We start from the raw sequence: 23,883 nt of genomic DNA, 5'->3' as shown, positions 1-23,883 counted from the left end.
TACACAGAACCTAGAGACAGAAGAACTTCGCTGGAGAGAACATGGCAAAAGATCCTGGACTGAACCTGACTACAGAAATTGGCAAGAGAACCTGACTAGAACCTGGTGACTGAACCTGGCTGGAGAACCTGGACAGAACCTGGCTGGAGAACCTAGCGAGGGAACATGGCTACAGAACCTGGCTGGAGAACCTGGAGAACCTAGCAAGAGAACATGGAAACAGAACCTGGCTGGAGATCCTAAGCAGAACCTCTCTGGAGATCCAGACCAGAACTTGGCTGGAGATCCTGGCTGGAGATCCTGGCTAGGCTGCTGATCAACTGAACACTGTCTCCATGTCGTTCCTTCTTCGCCGACTCCGTCCACGCCTTTGGGAACCCCTGGACCTGCTGGGGTTGGACCCCGGCAAATTGATACCATTATTTACAAATAAAATTGTGCTTTATTGTCCAATATCAATTGTGAAGAGAATAAACCAGTAAGAATTCTAATACAGCATCATTTTTATGGTTCACATTTTATAGTCACATTCAATTATTCTTCAAACACACCTTTGCTTATCCATCTATTGTTTGTAAAAATTGATGGTATAAATATTAAAATAAATAATTTCAAAGTTAAATACAAAAACTGCCTTCAGCTATCTTCCAATTCTTGACTGGAAAAGGAAAAGTGGTTCAGTTTCATTCCCTTCTGCTACTAATGACATCAATCGTGCCCAGATTTTTAAATTTCAGTCTTCTCTCCCCTCCTCCTGCCCGCCCCAAAATAAAGAGAATAAAAAGGCACCATGAAACTCTAAATATTGTGCACCACAATGGCAAATGATCATCTACTTATTAATGTAATATTCCTTTTAAAGTAGATTGTTTTACCATTCTAAATTGTTCCTTTACATTAGTAAAAGTACTTTAGATATGTTTTCACATAAAATTCTCTTCTTTCTACAGTGTTTGAAATGGGTAAGGGTAGTTGTCGTGATTACTGATAACCAAATATTGTTTTGTGATTCCCCTGCCCCAACTTATTGCTCTTAGCTGTCAGCTGTGGTCACCCTGGTAGTCCGATTTATGGAAGAACAAGTGGAAATGGATTTAACTTTAATGATGTGGTAACATTCTCTTGCAATATTGGGTATCTCATGCAAGGGCCAACAAAGGCACAGTGTCAGGCCAACAGACAGTGGAGTCATCCGCCACCAGTGTGCAAAGGTAAGATTCTAACTCTGGTCCAGCTTAGGGCATGGTAATAATGTGTCTGTGTAAACGTAGATGATAACATTTGAAATAGCTGGGGCAGAACAGTGGACCATTTTCAGCTACTCAAACAAAAATATTTAATGTTAATATGATCTCATTATCAATGTTTTCCATCTTCCTTACTTTTTAAAATATTTCTTTTTTAAGTTAAAACTGGTAGGTTTAATTTCAGCTGCTTAACTTTAATATCTTTTATCTATTTTGTGACTATATACAAAAAGTCTTTAAGATTCTTTTACCTCCAATTTACTTCATAATTAATGGAACTTACGTATGGCCTTCTGTTTTCATATTTTGGAAAAATATGTTTGAGGCCTGGATTACCATGATAGCTGAATTGGGAGTGGGTTTATTTATTATTCTCTGCATAGAAACTGATTAAAGATAATTTTTTGGTGTTTTTTCATTTTCTAAAAAAGTATGATATACTTCATATCCTATCTAATAAAAGACAAAAAGGGTAATTGACCATACCTATGCTATGCTTCCCATTGGCTAATCAGGGAAATATGCAAATTAACCACCAACAAAGATGGTGGCCGGCAGCCACGCAGCTGAAGCGAGCAGGAGGCTTGCTTGCTCCAGTGATGGAGGAAGCCAAGGTTCCCCACCTGCCATGGCCTGGCTCTGAGCTCTGAAAGCAACAAAGTTTCAATTATAGAAGCTAAACAAACCCCAGATACCTGCTTTCAGCTGGCCGTGGCCACGGAGCTGGAGCCGGCTCTTAGCTCCAGTGATGGCAACAAAGTTTCAATTATAGAAGCTAAACAAACCCCAGATACCTGCTGTCAGCAGGCCGTGGCCTCAGAGCTGGAGCGAGCAAAAGCCAGCTCTCAGCTCCAGTGACGGCAACAAAGTTTCAATTATAGAAGGTAAATAAATCCAAGAATAAAAGAAAAAAAGGAGAGGCTGGGAGCTTCAGTCGCTGGCCAGCCTGAAAACAGCCCTCAGCCCTTCACCCAGACTGGCCAGGCACCCCAGTGGGGAACCCCAACCTAAAGGGGGTGTGGCCAGCCTGAAAACAGCCATCAGCCTCTCACCCAGGCTGGCCAGGCACCCAAGCGGGACCCCCACCCTGATCCGGGACAACCTTCAGGGCATACCAGCCAGCCCCACCCGTGTACCAGGCCTCTATCCTACATAATAAAAGGGTAATATGTAAACTGACCCTAACAGCAGAAAGACTGGGAATGACTGGTCACTATGACACACACTGACCACCAGGGGGCAGACGCTCAATGCAGGAGCTGCCCTCTGGTGGTCAGTGAGCTCCCATATGGGGGAGCTCTGCTCAGCCACAAGCCAGGCTGATGGCTGCCTGTACAGTGGTGGTGGTGGGAGCCTCTCCTGCCTCCTCAGCAGCGCTAAGGATGTCCAACTACACCTTAGGTCTTCTCCTTGCTGGCAAGTGGACATCCTCTGAGGGCTCCCAGGCTGCCAGAGGGATGTCTGATTGCCAGCTTAGGCCCAATCGCCCGAGGAGCAGGCCTAAGCCAGCAGGTGGTCATCCCCCGAGGGGTCCCAGACTGTGAGCGGGCACAGGCTGGGCTGAGGCACCCCCCCCCCAAGTGCACAAATTTTTGTGCACCTGGCCTCTAGTTGTCTCATAAAATTCAACCAAATCATCATAATCTTTACATTATTTTATGGTTTAACTAGTTTAAAAGGTATCATTTTTAAAATTTGTACTCAGCAGAATGCTTATGGAGTTGCTATTGTTAAAAATATTTGCAAAAAAGTTTTCTTCTTTATTTTAAAAATTTCCCAGATTTTATTTAATTATCTTAGATAGTCAATATATTAATTTTATTTCCGAAATATTTAATTTGCTTTATTAAATGTACCTTTACAACTAAATTTCTTATAGTAATCTATGTTAGATGTATACATGTTACTTTAAAATACCTTTTAAATTTGCTCATTTGGTTAGTGGTGAACTGTTCTGATCCTGGAATTCCACCCAATTCCAAAAGAGAAAGTAAAATAGAACATGGAAACTTCACCTATGGTACTGTTGTATTCTATGACTGCAATCCTGGATATTTTTTATTTGGATCTTCAGTTTTGATATGTCAACCAAATGGACAGTGGGACAAACCTTTACCAGAATGTATCAGTAAGTAGATAATGTGAATTCTTCCTTCAAAAATGCCATGTAAGCAGCATGGATATTTATTTTCTTAGAAAATATCTAGAGCTATATATCAGAAGGATTTTGTTTTTAATTATTATTTTAATTTGCTTTTGATTTTATTATTTCATTGTTTTGAATATACACTTTCCTACATTCTTCCAATTCAATTCCCAGATGTCATTCTTATTAATATTAATGTGCTGAATAGCTCTCTGTCATTCTTTGACTTTGAATTTTGATAGAGCAGATAGAATATGGAAAGCACACACCTTTCATTTCATCCAAAAAGGACAACTACATTTTTATTGTCTTTGGTACTACTATTTCAGATTTCATTTAAGGTAATAGTAGTCTTAATATAAACAACCACTAGGGCTTCAGAATACTTAAGGATTTAAACAAAAGTGTTACTTAAAACATACTGACCATAAATATTTATCATATTTAGATTCATACACATATGGATGCAGTAAATATTAATATATAAAATCTTTCAAGTCATTGAATATTTAGTGAGTATATTTTGTTAAATGTTATGTTGGAGTTATAGAATATAAATAAGAAATTATACTAGATATGCATATATCCATAGTGATATAATAATGTGAAAATAATTTAACAGAGATAAATAAAAATTATGTAAGGACATAGGGAAGTGAACATAAATTCTAGGAATTCAGTAAGTATAGCTAAGTTTCTCAAAGAAATGGTGAATCTTGGACATGATAGGAACGATAACTTTATAGATTGAATGAGTATTGTGTCAAGAAGTCATTGTGGCGCAGCCAGCATGGCTCAGTGGTTGAGCTTTGACCCATGAACCAGACAGAGATCACAGTTCGATTCCTGGTCAGGGCACATGCTGGGGTTTCAGGATCAATCCACAGGGTGGGGCATGCAGGGGGCAGCCGATCAATGACTCTGTCATCATTGATGTTTCTATCTCTCTCCCTTCCTCTCTGAAATCAATATAAATATGTTTTTTAAAAATTCATTGTGCACAATAAAGAAAAAGGAAAAAATTCTATGAAAAAAATAAAAAAGTCATTGTGCAAATAATTTTTGATTATGCTTAATTTTTAAATTATAAAATATTTTATGGTCATGTTTTATTTAGAGGCCCTTACTTCATGGGGTGGGATTTAAAAAAAAAAAAAAAATGTAGCACCATTCATGCTCTAATGAATAAATAGAAGTTTATTCAATGTCTATTAAATTTCAGATTCTATGCGAATAATTAAGTCAATTGTTATTCCTTTTCTTAAAGTGCATTTGACTTTCTTATTGTGCACTCACTGGTCTAATAGCTTCACTAATTTAGTTACTTGGCCTTGTGTGGTAGCTATAACATTCAAGTTAAAATATTTTGTAGGACATGGAAACATGAACTTCAGATTTTCATAGCTCTCATATACTTTTTTGCCTTTCTTTGTTTTATAGCACTCCCTGATAGTGTGGGATTTATTAAGTTTGTGTCTACTGTGTGCTATTTAATATTCTAGAGTATTATTGTATTCAGTATTTTTTCAAGTTTGTTTTAAAGGGAGATACAGCCCTAACCGGTTTGGCTCAGTGGATAGAGCATCAGCCTACAGACTGAAGGGTCCCAGGTTCGATTCTGGTCAAGGGCATATACCTTGGTTGCAGGCACATCCCCAGTAGGGGGTGTGCAGGAGGCAGCTGATCGATGTTTCTCTCTCATTGATGTTTCTAACTCTCTATCCCTCTCTCTTCCTCTTTGTAAAAAATCAATAAAATATATTTTTTAAAAAATAAAAAATAAATAAAGGGAAATACAGTAAGTTCCCAAACTACTTCTACATTATAAAGAAAATTCAGCCTCGAAATCTTCCTTTTTCATTGCTGTATAGGCTCATTTTAAATCTTATTAGCATCTTATGTCCTTAATTAGCCAACCCACATATACTGTTCTCACTAATTTGCACATCCTTATTTAGGCACATAGGTACTTCAAACCCATGCACACGTGCATATGAACATAGAATCACCACCCCCGTACATGCAGACTTATGCTCATTCAGTCATTTATGCTTACTTACATTGTTCCTGTGAAACTCATGCTCACAGTGAGTGGCATAACAGAATTGCTCCTATAGCTCCAACTTCCATTTTATTTTTTTAAAGTCAGGTTTCACACAGATGTTTGATTTCTGGTGGTTGTATATATTTAAATAGATCATTTACTTTTGGTTTATTTTGTAGAAAGTTGGTGCAGGTTGTTCGATAGGAGATATAAAAAAATTTTATATCCAATAATTATGTATTGTAGTGATTGACTGTGGACACCCTGGCGTTCCTCCTAATGCAGTCCTGTCTGGGGAGAAGTATACCTTTGGGTCCACTGTTCACTATTCCTGCACAGGAAAGCGTAGCCTTCTAGGCCATTCATCAAGGACCTGCCAGTTAAATGGCCATTGGAGTGGATCACAACCTCATTGTTCAGGTACCACTTAGAAAATTGGACAATGTGTGTTGGAAATTACATTATTATTATTAAAAATATATGCACAAAAGAGATAAAATACTACATTTGTTCTGTAAAAATCTGAATCTATAACATTATTTGTACATTTATTTAATACTTCAGGTAATATAAATTCAGAGTCTAAATTAATTCTAATCCTGTAGATTGTAAGTGACAGATACATGTTTTGAATTGTTTTGTGGCTAATGTAAAGAACTATTGGTTTTAGAATGCTATTTTGTGTAAAGTGCTTTGTTCATTAAAATGGTGAGCTACTGAAGTTTATGTAGCTATTCTATTTTAGTGGATTGCAAATAAAATTTTTCCCAGAAGGCGATGTTATTTCAGTGATTTTTCTGTTAGAATTTGTGTCCATTAAACTTTTTAAACAATTGGTTGCTTAATAGCATACTTTAAAAGAAAGGCTTAAATGTTTTCTTCAATTAAACTAAGCCAAGTTTTATGAAAGATACTTATCTTTTCTAACTTTCTTTTTTACTAACAGGCAACATATAACTTCTGAGCTTCCGTAGCCCCACATTGTTCTGTTATTACTATCTTAGAATAAGTGAATATGAGGGATATTTTTAATTAATAATTTGTTTGCAGAGTGAGTGTTTGATAAATCTTTTTTGAGCTTTTTAAAGTAATACTTTTCTCAAAATATCATTTAAGTTTTATATCTGTGATGTCTTCCTATTTGATCATCCCTATTTGATCCACTAACCAGATAATAGTGCTTATTTTTCTGCCTGTTTTGCTTTATATATTTCAATTATCTTTATATTATTTTATATCTGTGGAGAGCATGGTGAACACTTATTAGGAGTTCTTTTTACCTTGTTTTGCATGTAGGGTTATTTATTTCAGAATCTCCTTGTAACTAGTGGTTTTAATATCTATGAAGTAACTTTATGGGACTTCAAATGTAATCTATACACTGTTAAAACTATCAGATAACTGATTATACATAGTCACATACCATTACATATATACACCCCAATGTATTTGGAAATTGCTGCTGAATTGCTAAAAATAAATTATACATAGATATTTAAAGGTGTAATACTTATCTTAAAGTTTGTGTGGTTGTTAGTATTACATCTCATGAAAATGAGGAAGTGTAAAGAAGGATTTCAAATACACAGGGCTTGTCAAAAGGCATGTAGACAGAAAGAGAGCATTTCCAGTACTTAAGAATCTCTCTCTTTCTTCCTCTTCCTCTCTCTCTCTCTCTCTCTCTCTCTCTCTCTCTCTCTCTCTCTCTCTCTCTCTTTCTCTTTCTCTCTCTCTCAATATATACTGATACTGCCGCAATTTTGATTAGAATTGTTTAAGAAATGATAAGGGATTAAGTAAATTCTTAACACTAACATAAAAAGGTGAACACCTAGTCATGAACAAAATCCTTATTAGAACTTACATAGAGTTTCTAATCTTTGATTATTTGCAATTTATTTTTGTATTTCATATATGAGATTTATGCAGCTCATTTATCTTGGTCAATAGTCATTGGTAGATAAAATTAGAGAGTGAAATTTTAATGTTACAGGAAATACTGTATTGTAACATTAATATTTTCTGGTACATTACAACCCTAATTTAACAACAATAAAATGATTGTCAGTAATTAGAAAATTCAGAGAAGGACACATGAAAATTACCAAATCCAGTTCTTTAATTTTAGTTTTGTAAAACCATTGTCAAGCATAGAACTGTCAGTTATAAATCTTCCAATAACCTGATTATTGACCTAGTTCTGGAAATACTAACAAAATGACATTAACCTATTTAATAGATCTAAATATCACAGCTAAAGAAAATAATACAATACTTTGCAACTACTTTCTTTTTCACTTAGGCTTTTTCTTATGACTGGACTCAGATGGGAAATATGAATTATGGTTCTACCCAGTCAACTTACCATGTTAAAAACAACTTGCACAAAATCCATGCCTATAAGAATATTGGACAAAAACATGAACATAGTAAATGCTTACTGAAATAAATTAACTTGTACTGTACTGAATTACAGGTGATGCGACTGGTACATGTGGGGATCCAGGTACCCCTGGTCATGGTTCTAGACAGGAAAGCAATTTCAGAACCCAAAGTTCTGTACATTTTGCTTGTGATACTGGCTATATCCTTCATGGTTCAGAAGAAAGAACATGTTTGGCCAATGGCAGCTGGACTGGAAGGCAGCCAGAATGCAAAGGTAAACTCAAGCAGAAATTAAATGTATTGAAATTGCTGGAATTTAATGTGTACCCAAATTCAACTTGTTAGTATTACTGAAATTACTCTTACCAATTCTTAATGTCCCCGACCATGGAATAAAAGCAGGAGTATTCCAGTTTTACTGGCAACATCCTATATATGATAGGTAATAATTTTTTAAAAATATTTCTGATGGGTCATTTATATATAAACATTGTTCACATCTTAGCAAACATCTGAGTTGAAAAGTTAAACATATTTGTTAAAAAGTTTTATTTTTCCCCGTATCACAGTGCTCTATGGTGGACACTTTTAGGGAAAACAATTGGTTGTTCTTACATCAACCTTACCTCAAGATGTATTTTAGTTTTTAGGTTTGTAGAAATGGAAAGATATAAAGATGCCTAACTATAAATGAGATTTTTATGCATAGGTTACATTGTTTGAAACTAGAATTTTTAAAATGTAGGGTGCTTGAATAAAATTTTTAATTGTTCTAACTGACATATTTAACATAGTTAAGTCTTTACAAGAATGGATAGAAAATGAAATGTTGCTGGAAAATTATTCTTATAATTTAAATGTTCTTTTGAAGATAATTTTAGTGTAAAAACTCAACATGTAGAGGTATTTTTGAAACTTAATATCATATCAAAATGTATTGGTTTTATAAATAGGAAATAATTCCCAACAGAATTTCTTGACAGTTTTTGATTGATTGTATTTCAGAAACATTTTATTGTGTTTAAAATTAGGATCCATATTCTAGGAAAGATAGTTATCCTTTTTTTAAATGGACCAAATTTAGAAATCTTAATTTAGAGAGCATTACAACTCAGTTGCTATTACAGGAAAGGAGTTGCTGGAGAAAGTTGTTGAGCAAAAGACAGGAAGACTTAACTATTCACTTTATTACTCAGACTGACTTTGCAAAGGCAATGTCTCTATAGTGGTGTCATACATTAGGAAGCTAGCCCTTTGTTCAGCTTAACTGCAAAATAGTTTTTAGATGGAATATAGCCTGGTGCTGACTTTTTATCTGTAAAGTGCACTTCATAGATAAAAAAGAATAAGAAATTATTAAAAATAGCAGAATTAATATTTTTCTCATAAATGGTGCTCATACAAATAATTTAGAAAAACAGATTCTAGTAGATAAATGGACAAAGAAAATGAACAGAAAATAAAGAAGAGCAAAAAATGCAACCTATTGAGAAATGTTCAACATATCTACTAATCAGAAAATTATAATTAAACATCATTTTACCTGTTTTAATATGAAATTCTTATGTATATGCAACAAAACTAGAACTTCAAAATGTTTCTAGGGGTATTGTTATTGTTATAGTAAATTTAATTTGACAAAAATGTGTATGTATTCATAGAATGTAAATGGCTTTGTTTTATTAACTGGCATTTGAGAATTTCTTTCCTACAGAAAATTAAATATTAAAAAAACACGTAACAGTCAAGTTACAACTTTTATGTCTACTTGATTAAAATAAGCAACAACAGGAAATAATTTTAACAATGACGAGACAGAAGGAAGCTAGGTAGATTGGGGTGGGACCATGGGAAAGGAAGTAGAACTGGGAACCCAGCTAGGAGGAGTTACTAAGGCACCCCACCTGGGTGGGGAGGAAGAGCACTCACAAGAGGCAGGAACTTTAAAATGTATGGATGTTGCTAAGACAGGCAGCGTGCAAACAACCAATCACAAGGCATTAAGGCGTATAAACCAACTCAAAGGATATTGGCAAGATAGAATTAGTTGAAAAGACCAATTAAGAGCTAGCAAGACTACCCACCCTAAATTAAATCCCTCTCTCTTCTCCCTGACAAACAGTGGGTTCTTGGCATTCGTTCCTATGGCAGGGGAGCACATCCCTGCATCCGCGTGGCTTATGGCCATGTGGGCCTCCACGTGTGGACTATTCGACTTTCATTAGCTTGGATACTAAACTACTAACATGAAAAGGGAGCTCTGGACACTGGCCTGCTCCTGGATCCTGAGCTACACCTTTCCCAGGACTGGCTTCTCTCAATGAACTTTGCTCCCATTAATTGTTTTTGTCCACAACTTCATGCTTTGATCTTCACGAGACAAGAACTCGACTCAACAACACCCACATTGTCTAGTATCAACAATACTAGAAATAATATTACATAAGCAAGTGTATATTTATATGACATAAGTGCATATAGTCAATAAGATATTAGAATAAAGGCCGTGGATCAATGTGAGAAAATGTAAATCATATAAAACTTAGTTAAAAATAAGATTCAAAACTTTGCTCTATTAAAATCATGGGGAATGACATTCATTTGACAGAAAGTTTATAAAAGGTGGTACCCAAAATATGATAGAACAGAATGGTGAAATTTGATGTACTTATACTCTTATTTTACCAAATGCTCTGAAATATTATATCACTTTAGTAATTTATCATAAACTATAATATCTTTCCTATAATGTAATGGATATAACACATGTGAAAATAAAACTATCAAATGAATGTGTTAAAAATTTTACTTTAATGTAAACAGGCATATGTAAAGAATATATCATTATTTTACAAACTGACAAGGTTTTTAACAATTATTGCACATAGCATTGATGAGGATGTATGAAAACAGGCAAACTTCTACATTATTGATCCAATTGTGTATTATGACAATATCTTTGGTAACTCTATATAAAAATATATTTCAAAAATGAAAATTATCCAGAACTTCCAGTCTCAGAAATTTATCTCAAAATAGAACCAATGTACACACTTATATTAATAAGCTAGAGTATATTATAACCAAAAATGATAAAGAAATAAAACTAAATTTTGTGGTTATCAACAGGGGATTGGATAGGTAAATTATGAATATACATAAAATGGAAAACTATCCCGTTACTGAACTTTATAAAAGAAAGATGCCCTAGTTGTTAAGTAAGGAGAATGAGATTATAAAACAGCATGCATAGCATAGTTCTGTTTTTAAAAATGGTAATATTTCACTATTATATTCTCTTTGCTTTAAACGGTGCCTAAAATACACATCAGAATGAATATGTTTTCATATTTTATATATAGCTATATAAATATTTTATCAACTTATTTCTTTATTTATAAAGGACCTTTAATTTCTTCATTATGCTTCCATTTATTTTTGTCTTTTCAGAGAAGTCACCTTGATAAAAAGAAAAAATGGTCCCCTAATTAAAAAATTTTCTCTAGAAATATATAAGGCAAATATAAAATACTCTTTCTATCGTGCATTGCATACAAAAAAATAATTGATTGCCAAAAATATATTATGTTTGAGCCATTTTCTAGCTTGAATAAGATCCAATACTTTTATTATATGCTATCAGAATCTTCTGAGGAATTTGTACTAGATGAAACTGTGCCATGAACTAGCTGTGGGACCTTGGAGAACTAATTTATTCTCTCTTTGCTTCAATTCCCAACCAGTGTTGAAATTAATATCAACTCATAGTATTTGTTGTGAGGTTAAGAATATTGAAAATGTGGCTATCATGGTGAGTTATCAATGAATGTTACATGTCTTTTATATTAGGTTAGGTCAACTGACAGCTGAGAAATGATTCTAAGAGAGATGGCATTGTCAGCTGATACCAAACATAAATGGGCCTGTGTTCACAGGTATCAATAAAGCCATTTCCCCCAAAATGTCTGCATTACAGAAGCGAAGTATTTGCTGCTTCTTTTCACTGTGTCCACAGAGTTTTCAGCCCTCACTCATGATAGGCGATGCACTTACCTCCCTTCATTTAAAGTTATTTTCACTTGTGTTTAATTCAAATAATTCTCTTGGTAAGAAAAAATGTGTCTACTAAGCGTGGAGGAACTAGAGACAAGGGGACAGAAGTGGAAGTGTTATTTGTCCATATCTGTAAACCAGATATGGAGAAGTTCTCAGTTTTTATTAAGTGCAAAAAAATGGACTGAGCCTGAGGTCCCTATTTCAAAATGCAAATCACCTGACATTGAAAACAAGGATGATATTTTTCAAATCCTACTTGGATTGTTTCAAGATTATAGATTATGACACATAAATAAATATGACTGGATTGTTATTTTAGGCAGGTGCTAATATAGAAGAGGGTAATTACTCTGAACAACAGAAGCAAACATTTTTTTAATGTTATATGTTCTTCTGAAAATTTTACGTAGAGTTTGATTTTATTGTAATTGTTTACAATGTGTAAGTCTCCACTCTAACCAGTTTGCTCAGTGGTAAGAGCGTTGGCCCCCCAGTTGGAGGGTGGTGGGTTTGATTCCATTCAAGGGGTTGTACTTTGGTTTCAGGCTCCATCCCAGTAAGCCTGGAGGAGGCAACCAATTGATGTATCTCTTTCACATCGATGTTTCTCTCTCTTTCCATCTCTCCCGTTCCCTTCCATTTTCTCTAAAAATCAGTGGAAAAATATCGTCAGGTGAGGATTAAAAAAAAAAATAGTAATAAAAATAAAATGTGTAAGTCTCCTGTCTCTACACACACAGAGAAACATGCAGCACCACTGTAAAGGAAGGATAGGCAAAATTAAATATTTTAGATGCCGCAAGTGATATAGATGGTACTATCTGAAACTATAATTACACTTTATAGTCATAGAGATAACTTTAAACTTTTATGTTACAACAAAATTTAGTAATACAGTGACATAGGCTCGCTTTTACGATATTTTAAAAATTTACCATGGTATTGATGGCAAATAGTTAAACATAATACAGAGTAATACAGGGGGTATTGTGTTTGTGACTCCTGTTTATGATACGTTGAAAACTTAATGAAAACCATTTCTAGATTTTGTGTTTATTCAGTCTATTTTTTTTTGTATGCCTTGGTCTTGAAATAGAGATTATACAATTTTAATTCAGATCAGTTATATGCTTATATAAATAAAAATATACATGGATTCTTAAAATATTTAAATTGTTTACTTTATATCTGTCCTCTTATATAGTAAATTTCTGTTGCATCTCATTCTTTCATATCTTTCCATTTCACATTATTTATTTTTTAGGCAGAGACTCTTGTAATCATTCCTTGAAAGATATTGTGGTACCCATAGGCAACACTCGAGTAATTACTTTCTGAAGTTTTTATAATAGCTACTAACAAAAACTTTAAAAAATAGCTGTTGTCTGATTTGTATTCTAGTAATTAAACTAATAAAATTACTGTAAATTTATCTTGAATTTCAACCATTGTAAAAGATAATTCAATGTTTATTTTAGAGGATTTTATAGCTCCTTTGGATAATTTAAAAAATCAGTCATTAACTTTTTGTGAGAAGATTTCTAATTACAATATTTTTATAAATACTCTTAACTATTTTTTTTTTCTTTCTTGTAGCTGTACAGTGTGGTAACCCAGGAACAACAGCCAATGGAAAGGTCTTTCGGATTGATGGCACAACATTTTCCAGTTCAATCATTTATTCCTGCATGGAGGGATACATCTTGTCTGGACCTTCAGTTAGACAGTGCACAGCCAATGGAACGTGGTCTGGAACTTTGCCTAACTGTACAAGTATGTTTCTTCTCAATATTTTAAACATCATTAGTTATGTGAAACTATTTGAGTATATTCATCTGTATGTGTAACTTGTAGTCAATCAAACCATGCAAGATATTGAATATTTGTATTGTATTTCATATTAAAAGATGATAATATTCTATGGTTAGAGTTTATACTAGTGACTTTAAAAATCACTTTGCAGCTCTAGCTGGTTTGGCTCTGTGGATAGAGTGTCAGCCCGTGGACTGAAGGATCCCAGGTTTGATTCCAGTCAAGGGCATGTACATTGATCCCCAACCCTGGTTGGGGGTGCATGTGGCAGGCAATCCTTGTGTCTCTCTCACATGGATGTTTCTCTCTCTCTGTCTTTCCCCCTCCCACTCTCTCTAAAAATCAGTGGAAAATTATTCCCCGGTGAAGATTAACAAAAAAAGAATTACTTGACAGAGGAAAGAGGGATCACAGAAAATTAGTGACATTAAGTGAAATTTAACAGCATCTTAAGAATAGAGATGAATTATCAGCAGTAACCAAGATTAATACAAAGAATGTAATTTTATTTTGCCAATCTAATACATATCAATAACTGCTTGATTTTTTATTTTATTATGTATTTATTTTTATGTTTTTATTTTTTTAACTTGATTATAGAGAGAGTGGGAGAGAAAGAGAGGGAAAGAGAGAAACATTGGTTGGTTGCTTCCTGCACCTGCCCTGACTAGGGATTGAATCTGCAGCCTGGGTAAGTGCCCTGACCATGAATCAAACTGCCACCTTTTGGTGTACGTGACAATGCTCCAACCAACTGAGCCACATTGGCCAGAGCATGACTAGGCTTATTTATTTGTCTGTCTATCTATCTATCATCTATCTATCTATCTATCTATCTATCTATCTATCTATCTATCTATCATCTATCTATTATTAGGGTGACATTGGTTAATATGATTATTCAGGTTTCAATGTGGGTTTCTATGTTATAAGATCTGTATACTGCACTGTGTGCCCACCATCCAAAGTCAAATCTCTTATCGCCATACATTAGGACCCCGTTCACCCCACCCTCTTCCCCTTGGCAACCACCACATTGTGGTTTGTGTCCACGAGTTTCAGTTTTATATCCCACTTATGAGTGAAATTATATGGTTCTTGGCGTTTTTCTAACAGATTTATTTCACTTAGCATAAGATTCTCAAGATCCATCCATGTTGTTGCAAATGGCAGTCTTTCATACTTTCTGATGGCTGAGTAGCATTCCATTGTGTATATGTACCACATCTTCTTTATCCAGTGCTCTATCGCAAAACAATGGGCAGAGGACCTGAACAAACACCTCTTTCCAGAAGACATACAAACAACCAATAGATATATGAAGAGATGTTCAACCTGGCTTGTGGGCTAATGATTCATCTCCAATAGGCTTTGCTGGTTTTATACTACACCAACCCATCCAAGCCTTAAAGTTCTTACTGGTACCTTTTACCTATCAGTTATTTTTGTTTGTTTGTTTGTTTGTTTTTCTTTAAATTCTTTGTATTTGTTTTTCCTGAATGAGTGGCTCAAATGAATCTACTCTGAGGAGGATGTCATCAGAGTAATGGCATGTGATGTTTGTAATTCTGGAGAATATTCACTGTAAATAATATCTTGCCTGCACCAAATTGTGTGTGATGACAGGGCTATTGAGATACTCCATGTGCATGGTGTCTTCTCAAAGATGAAGGCAAATTATGGCTAAGAGGCTATTGAAATAAGCATTGAATAGAATATAGCAGCCACATCCTATAAAATAAAAGCCTAATATGCTAAGCGTCCAGTCATTCGGTCGGCCATTCAACTAATCAAAGGGTAATATGCTAATGATATGCTAAAGCCACTCAACTGCTTGCTATGATGTGCACTGACCACCAGGATGCAGATAGTTGACTGGTCAACCAGTCACTATGACATGCACTGACCACCAGGGGGCGGATGCTCTGACCAGTAGGTTAGCTTGCCGTTGGTGTCCGGCCAATAGGGACTGAGAGAGATGGGCCGGACATGCCCTGGAGTCTTCCTGCAACCCCTCCATGGCTGGCCAACCTCCCAAGTCCCTCCCAAGCCCCAATCATGCACAATGGGGTCCCTTGGCCTGGCCTGTGTCCTCTCACAATCCGAGACCTCTTGGGGGATGTCGAAAAGCCAGTTTTGGCCCGATGGCAGAACGACTCATTGCTCTAATGCTCACTGACCACCAGGGGCAGACACTCAATGCAGGAGTTGGTCCCTGGTGGTCAGTGCACTCCCACAGGGGGAGCGCCGCTCAGGCAGAAGCTGGGCTCTAGCTGGTGAGCACAGCAGCAGTGGCAGGAGCCTCTCCTGCCTCCAAGGCAGTGCTAAGGAGGCCCACAGGGAGTGGGCCTAAGCCAGGGGTGGGCAAACTTGTTGACTCGAGGGCCACCATGGGTTCTTAAACTGGACCGGAGGGCCGGAACAAAAGCATGGATGGAGTGTTTGTGTGAACTAATATAAATTCAAAGTAAACATCATTACATAAAAGGGTACGGTCTTTTTTTTTTAGTTTTATTCATTTCAAACGGGCCAGATCCGCCGTAGTTTGCCCATGGCTGGCCTAAGCCGTCAGTCGGACATCCCCTGAGGGCTCCTGGACTGCGAGAGGGTGCAGGCCGGGCTGAGGGGACTCCTGAACACTCAGGAGTTCTCTCCCTGGATCTCCAGAGTTCTCTTCCAGTGTGTGTCCTCTCTGGCACTGTCTCTTTATTCTCTCCTGGCTCTAGAGTCATGTCTCCAACCAGGAAGCTGGTGGGCTCTGCAGGGAGGCTCCCTGTGCTGCAGCCTGGAAACTCTCTGACAGCAGTACGATGTGGCAGTTTTAGGACTCATCTCATTTGTCTCCTGTCACTCAAGGATCACTGTGCTTTGCTGCCTTTGAAACCTGTTTTTTGGTGGTGGTGGTGGTTGTTTTTTTGTTTTGTTTTAATATTGTGTCTTATTTATTTATTTATTTATTTATTTATTTATTTATTTATTTATTTTGGTTATTTCAAATGGAGAGTAAAGTCTTCTCTATTTCTCCATCTTGAAGGAAAGAAGTCCTCCTACTTGCTTTGAAAATGTCTCAATTTTGCAAGACTGAACAACTTAACAATTAATAAATACCCTTGCTGGTTTCCTTCTACACCAGCCCATCAGAGCCCTAAATTCTTACTGGTACCTTTTAAGTATCAGCTGAAATGGCACCCATTTGGCAAAAGCCTTTCAGGACACTTCTTCCTCATATCGCTTTTAGCTAAAAGTGACGTCTCTGTACCATATAATTCTTCTAACAATTACATATATGCGAACCTATGACCTTCATATGGCGTTGGTAACCTGGTCTGTTCCTCTCAAATCAATGAAAATGTGTTTTGTTTTTTTTAGTATATATCATGAGATCAAGGTCATGGATTCAAATACCATGCACACTTTGACAGAGGAACTATAAATATTAAGAAACATTCACAGAACTAAAACTGGAAAGGAAAGGGATTTGCTGTAAAACTAGGAAGCTCAGGAAGTACACTAATTGTAAAATTTGCTTCAGTTATTTTCTGTGATGTTCATGCTGAAAGAAAATACATAAAAACTAAGCACAGGTAAATACTCATTCAGAGATACAGTTTTGTTGTTACTGTTTTTTGTTTTCTGGGTTTTGTTTTGTTTTGTCAGCACAAAAACCCCTCCGTGTATAAACCGTACAGGACCCTTACCTGGTGCTGTCCAACAGGCAGACCCCCTCCGGAGCCAAAGCACACAGTGCTCGCAGTGTTTTGGGAAAATGGTACAAACGGCCCGAGGACAGGGCTTGTCAAATGGAGTAACAGTTGACTTTCAGGTCTGAAACAAAATATGTGCCCTTATTTCTTGGGTTTTTTTAAATCTACCAGAACTTCTCCTAAAGTGCTCACTACCCTGCATCTGGCAGGTCTTGTCATGTGGGTCAGGTACAATATACTCTATCAGATCCAGTGATAAATGAGCCTAAGGCTTTGTTACAAACGGTCAGCACGGAAGTGGCCCTCGCTGAATCTTTGTTACCAACCTGAGAATTCTCAGTTTTCTGTTTGTTGGTTGTTCGGTTTTCTTTAGAAGATAGGCCAGGGAAATGGGGATATTTTCACACAAGAGAAAGCTGGGGGATATCCCAGCATGAAACTGGGTGAAGTGAGCTAAAAAATCATCTAAATCTCCTCAAGGGAAGAGGGCTATTACTAAGTCAGTGGTTCTTAAACAGGGGCGATTTGCTTCCCAGGGGACATCTGATAATGCCAGGGGACACTCTTGGCCGTCACAGTACAGGTGAGTGGAGGTGCTATCAGTATCTAGCAGGTAGAGTAGCTTTAGTGATAAAGCAACCTCACATCATGAAGAATGAATTGGTCCCAAATGTCAATAGTGCCAAAATTAAGGTAAATAAAATCTCCCTCACTGAGATCTAAAAAGAAAACCAACTTGTGAATTGAGAGATTGGATCACCTTTCTGGAGCTTCATTCTGCTGTAGTGGAATTTTATTCTGGGCTTGAAACCTGGCAAAGCAAATGCATAGGATGCCTGAGCTAGCATGTATGTTGCTACATTGTCTCTAATAGGAAAACAATGGGATAACTCAAACATTAATCCACAGGGGTTTGGTTTCATGAATTATATTGCATGTACATACATGTAAGAGAATATTATGTCAGTAAAATGTTACATGGATCTGTGTATTTACATGCAAAAATATCAATTAGATAGTGAGTAAAAAATGAATTCCGTTATAAATGTGTGGATAGTATGATCTTATTTATTTAAAAATGCATATTTATAATGCTCGTTTAAGTAGTTAAAGTTTTGAAGTGGCAGAAATTAATTTACTAAATTATGTTTTCTTTTAAGCATAGAGGTTTATCTGCTTTAATTTATTATAAATGATGACAAATGGACATTAATTACATGACAGAAGCTAATGAGAATACCTCCCATAAAAACAGATTTACTTGTTTGTTTTTGTTTGTTTACTGTTGTTGTTAATTCTAACCCAAGGATATTTTTTCCATTTATTTTTTTTAGAGAGAGTGGAAAGGAGGGAGAGAGGGGAAGAGAGAGATACAGATAGACAGAAATGTGAGAGAGACACATTAATTTATTGCCTCCTGCACAGGACCTGATCAGGGCCAGGAAATGAACCTGCAACCCAGGTACATGCCCTTGACTGGGATCCTTAGGTGTAAGGGCCAACCCTCTAACCAGACCCACATAAGCCAGGACAAAAACAAATTTAAACCTTTAAATAATATATTTGTTTTTGAGAATTTGAACTATTCAATTATTCCTTATGCATTCTATTCACTGATTTATTCTTTAAACAGTATTTACTTTACCTCTTATGATGTACTAAATGAAGCTGTGAGAATACATCAGTGTAGAAAAAGACAAAACATCTGTCTTGGTGGAGTTGATTGGTGTGTGTGTGTGTGTGTGTGTGTGTGTGTGTGTGTGTGTGTGTGTACGTAAGTGCTGTGTCCTTAAGGATTTTGGTGACTTTAGAAAAGATTTTCTTGCAATAAACCATAGCACTCTGTTGTCACGCACCTGTGTCTCTGAATTTTAAGGTAAAGCTCTAAAGAGCTACTATTCTAAGGTTTTGCTCGAAAAGACCAAAAGCCTCTTTTTGTTGTTGAAAACAAGCTGGTGTAATGAATGAATTGAGTTGTGGAGCAGGTGCTGTTTACAAAGATCGTTGCTATTGGAAACTGCCTCTTTGACTGGCCTTTGCTTCCTTAGAAAGTCACCAAACAAATTCTTCTGAAGCTTTTGTCCCAAATTCCACTCATGAGGCTGCCTCGCTACGCAGAACTCTTTCCCAGTGCCTGTGCCTCTGCAGAATGACCTCTCTGTCCTCTCGGCTGGTGGCTGCCTCTCAGCTCCTGCTCCTTCCCGCCCGGTTAGCTGGTCTTTCTTGCCAGGATTTGAATTCAGTCTGTAAAGTGCAATCCACAAAATAGCAATTTGTGGGTGTTCTCTTTAATTTTCCTCCTCTTAATTGGAATCTAGATTAAAAATATAAAATAACATAAAGTAAAATAACACGAAATAAATTGAAGGGTATACTCACTTTCAGGAATTTTGAAACTGCAAATAAAATGACCTATTTTTTCGTAAATAAGCTGGATTTGATATCAGCTCAGTTATATAATTTAAAAATCTTTTCGTCGTCAATAATCAAAAGAACAAAAATCATTCTATATGCAAAATTCTTATTAGGAGTCTAATAGGAACATTCAGAGTGTTAGTTCAACAAACTGGGTCCAGGGCTCTGAGGGCTACAAGGGGAGTGCTGTGAATATTGTTCTTTAATTTAATTGCCATTATTCTTGGCCCTAAGAACTTCCCAGACTCAACAGATTAGAGTAATATGAAAGAAATGTTGAGATTAGTCATTTTTAATGGTAAGTTAATAAATACAATGTAATTAAAGTACTATAAAGGTCTCCCATGATTTAATCTATTTTTAGTTTTTAACCCTGGACTTTCACATTTCTGGGAAGAATTACTTAAAAATAAAAATGAGGGAATATAACTCAGATTCACCTGGTGTAATTTTATACTTTTTTATAAACAAAAAGATTCAAAAGGCAAAAATGATAGTAAAAGGCAAGCATGCCACATTTATTTTATCTACAGAAAAGAAAAAAGTGTAAGCTGGTGTGTTTTTTCTTTTTCTTCTTTTCTCTTAGCCGCAAGAAAGCTTTTAGGCCAGTGCATTGCCCAAATCATGCTTAAATCATGTACTCAAAACAGCAGGTGCTTTGGTGGCCTATATATAATTTCTGTTATGCCTTATTCTTAAATGTCATAGTAGGATTGATCTTTTATTTTCTATGCTGTTTTAAGTCTTCTTGAAAGTTTTTGGGTGGTAATGTACGTAATCAGAGCCAGCTTTATGGGTGAGTGCAATTGCTAGAACCTCATGCCCGAGGGCCTGTGCCTGGGCTGTCTCAGATTTATCAATAATATTATCTTTGAAAGTGTGATTTGTAACTGAAGTCCCCTGGGACACTGGAGCATGTGAAGAGGGTTTGGAGCCTCTGCTCATGTACTCTGTCCGCCTCCCTGCCTCCTGTCTTCCTAGGCTGGGTTTATGGGCCATTTGCCCCCCACTACCTGGTACCACTGTCCCTGCCTGGCCTCTCCATTCCCACCACTGCTTTGCTCAGCGGTTCCATCCTGTCATCAGCAGAGGGAGGCTCACCCTGCAACTTTGTTCTCCACCCTGCTTGAGAGGCCTGGATGTAGCATGGGGCAAGTCAGAGTTTGGTGTATTCATGAAGTCTCGGTGCAGAGTAGGTAGCATCTATCTCTCCCCTGGGCTGGCCTTGCTGAGTCGTATTTAGCAAGCGCTTGACAGAAGCCTTGATGGAATCCCATCATTCACACTCAATCCAGGAAGCAAGTGGATTCCAGAATAGAGGTCCCCGTTTTTTCTGGCTTGTTCTTTTACCTGGGTTGCCATTGAGTTGGTGGAGATGGGAAATTTAACCCTCTATCCCTAGCTGTAGCATTTTTACTTTATACTGAGCCTCCCCAAGTATGTATCCCACCCTGTACATGATAAATTCACACTTTATAGTTTATTTATTCTTTTATTTATTCAATAAAGGTATTATTTTTACACCTATCATTGTTTTAGTTAAAAACTACTATAATAGAAAATTGAGGAACACTGTGGAGAAAATACTCTCTCAATCCAGCAAGCCTACTAAATCAGAAACTTCAATAGCCATATATAAGAATATGGATTTTAAATATTATATTAGAAATCTTGATTCTATAGGATGGCTTCTTCATGATCACTTAATACGTGTTTAATGAGGTTACCATGTCACAGTTTCCTACAATATAATAGCATATTAACTTAACCTTTTCAAAGTCTAAATGGCAATTTCTGAACCATGTGTATAGAACCTGTAATAAGCGTACCTGGTCTTAATCAAGAATTGCTAGTATGTGGTTTAAGTATGCTTATGTTTTATGATTAAAAATGAACATGATAACTAATTTTCCCTACTGATATATTAAGAATGCCATATGCTTACTATTCTTCTCTATTAAATATATGCCACATTAACCATCTGCTTTTTGAATCCAATATTGATAGTAATCAGTTGTGGAGACCCAGGCGTACCAGCCAATGGACTGAGATATGGAGATGATTATGTGGTTGGACACAATGTTTCGTACATGTGCCAGCCGGGCTATACCATGGAATTGAATGGTTCCAGAATCAGAACTTGTACAACTAATGGCACATGGAGTGGAGTAATGCCAACCTGTAGAGGTATAATAATCTCTTAATTATTTATGTTATCACTACCACATAGTTCCTTTTTTAGTATGCAAATTTAAAGTAGATTTAAATAGTGTTTCATGTATTGTTTCACTTTTTTGAAACTAAAAATAAATGATTCAGTTTTTATTTTTAAACCATACAGATGATAATAATATATAGAATGTAAAGCTATTTCAAAAAATCTTTTATTTTATTGTGAGTAGTGACTGAACTTTAATGCAACCCTAACAACAAAAATATCATGTAGGCTGTTATTTATGTTAACTTATGAATATTTAAAAGCTGATATAACCTTAATGATTTAGAACAGCAATATCCAACCATTTATTTCATGGCACACAAAAACTGATTATGAAAATTCTGTGGCATTCCAAAAAATAGATTGTATTTTTTTGTCAATCTGAAAAAAAATAGATAAGATTTTGATTGATTTACAAAAAAAAATAATAATAGTAATTACCTACTTCAAAGTGACTTTTTAAAAAATCAGGTTCCTATACTTATATATAAGAATTTCTAGTTCCAAGAATTAACCAATCAGATGCAACCTTATTATGGGACATGACTAATAAAATGCAGTCTATTATATGACCTATGTATTTATGGTTCAAGACAGGCCATTCACACTGGATGGCTATTTTTGTGTTGGTTGTTGGCATTTTTTAAATTTGGCAATCTAAGGGAAAAGTGGTCAGTGCCCCTGATGAAATATTCAGGTATTACATGTTGTAAAATTCTTGCTCATGCCAATTTAAAATCACTGTCAGAATTTTAATTTGATAGTCCATTTTGGTCAAGTAATTCATGGATAGAGACAAAAACCTTTCAGTAGTTTGAGAATAGTCAATTGGAATTACAAAACTGTAATTTTTCCTTAAGGAGACAGAGAAACTGTTTGTTTAAAGAATGTAATCTAGAATTAATATTTTAGTCAATATAAGCATAGATTTGCTACCTTATACCTGTTTTTTGAAAACATTTTCATATTTTTCTGCTAGTTTTTCTGATTACTTGTGGAATAGTGTATATGCAATGTAAGGTAATTTATATTGTATAATAACAGCATTATTCTTTAATAATTGAGATTTCTCATTCAGGTGTCTATAAACATCTATAAATTGACAGTTCAGTATCTCCCTGACATCTAAAAAAAATCAAACAAAAAGAATGATTTTGATGTGTACTTTTCTTTTTGATTTCACAGTTTCTGAATCAGATCACTGTACATAGTGCATAAAAATATGTAACAGGCATTTTATATTTTAGAAGTTATTTCATACATAATTAATTGATCCTAGTAATGGCAATGTTATACAATTCCAAAAATTGTTCAGATATGTTGCTAGCCATCAGAATATAACCATTCCTCATTGTGAGATTTTGTAGCTGGTACCCTTCTTTTTCCTCTCATCTCTGTCACCTCATCCAACCTATCTCTACTTGAGGACATCTTAACACAGTTTTAAAAAATTTATGTTTAAAACTTTGGTAATACACTTAAGATTCTACAGTAAATGTTAACATATGAATCTAAGTGTTTAATAGAAACAGTTTGGATATTTTAATGAGCTACATGATTTGCGTTTTCAGAAATGTCACAGAATTACTACCAAATTCCTTGCCAAAGTGCTGATACACTGTATATAGCCAAATAACCCAGTCTACCTAAAGGTCATTGGAATTTATCAGTTACTATACTGGTTAGAAGATCAGCCTTTTTTCCCCTTAGATATCAGGCAGCTTGTTATTTTGTAAGAGAATCTCAACCAGTAGCCATTATGTTGTCAAGAAATAGTCGCATTCTAGAGGGATTAATTCTGGGTATGTTTCAGGGATACAACCAGAAGAATAAAACGTGTCACACCATATTGTCCT

The 23,883-nt window shown here is 35.8% G+C and overlaps 1 protein-coding gene across 3 annotated transcripts in view; it reads left to right on the top strand.

Moving 5' to 3' along the window:
- The window catches only part of CSMD3 (CUB and Sushi multiple domains 3), an 872,847-nt gene that overhangs the window by 805,881 nt on the left and 43,083 nt on the right, over positions 1 to 23,883 (top strand). For all 3 annotated transcript variants that reach the window (XM_036338167.1, XM_036338166.1, XM_036338165.1), the window contains 6 exons: positions 1,038 to 1,211; positions 3,190 to 3,375; positions 5,684 to 5,857; positions 7,914 to 8,096; positions 13,475 to 13,651; positions 21,817 to 21,996. In XM_036338167.1, the coding sequence (XP_036194060.1) occupies positions 1,038 to 1,211; positions 3,190 to 3,375; positions 5,684 to 5,857; positions 7,914 to 8,096; positions 13,475 to 13,651; positions 21,817 to 21,996 (1,074 nt within the window). The remainder of the gene's footprint in view (positions 1 to 1,037; positions 1,212 to 3,189; positions 3,376 to 5,683; positions 5,858 to 7,913; positions 8,097 to 13,474; positions 13,652 to 21,816; positions 21,997 to 23,883) is intronic.

The sequence above is a fragment of the Myotis myotis genome, unplaced genomic scaffold (genome assembly GCF_014108235.1).
Source record: "Myotis myotis isolate mMyoMyo1 unplaced genomic scaffold, mMyoMyo1.p scaffold_m19_p_16, whole genome shotgun sequence".
Taxonomy (NCBI): domain Eukaryota; kingdom Metazoa; phylum Chordata; class Mammalia; order Chiroptera; family Vespertilionidae; genus Myotis; species Myotis myotis.
The sequence above is the reverse complement of the archived record's forward strand: the minus strand, read 5'-3'. Positions and strand labels throughout refer to the sequence as shown.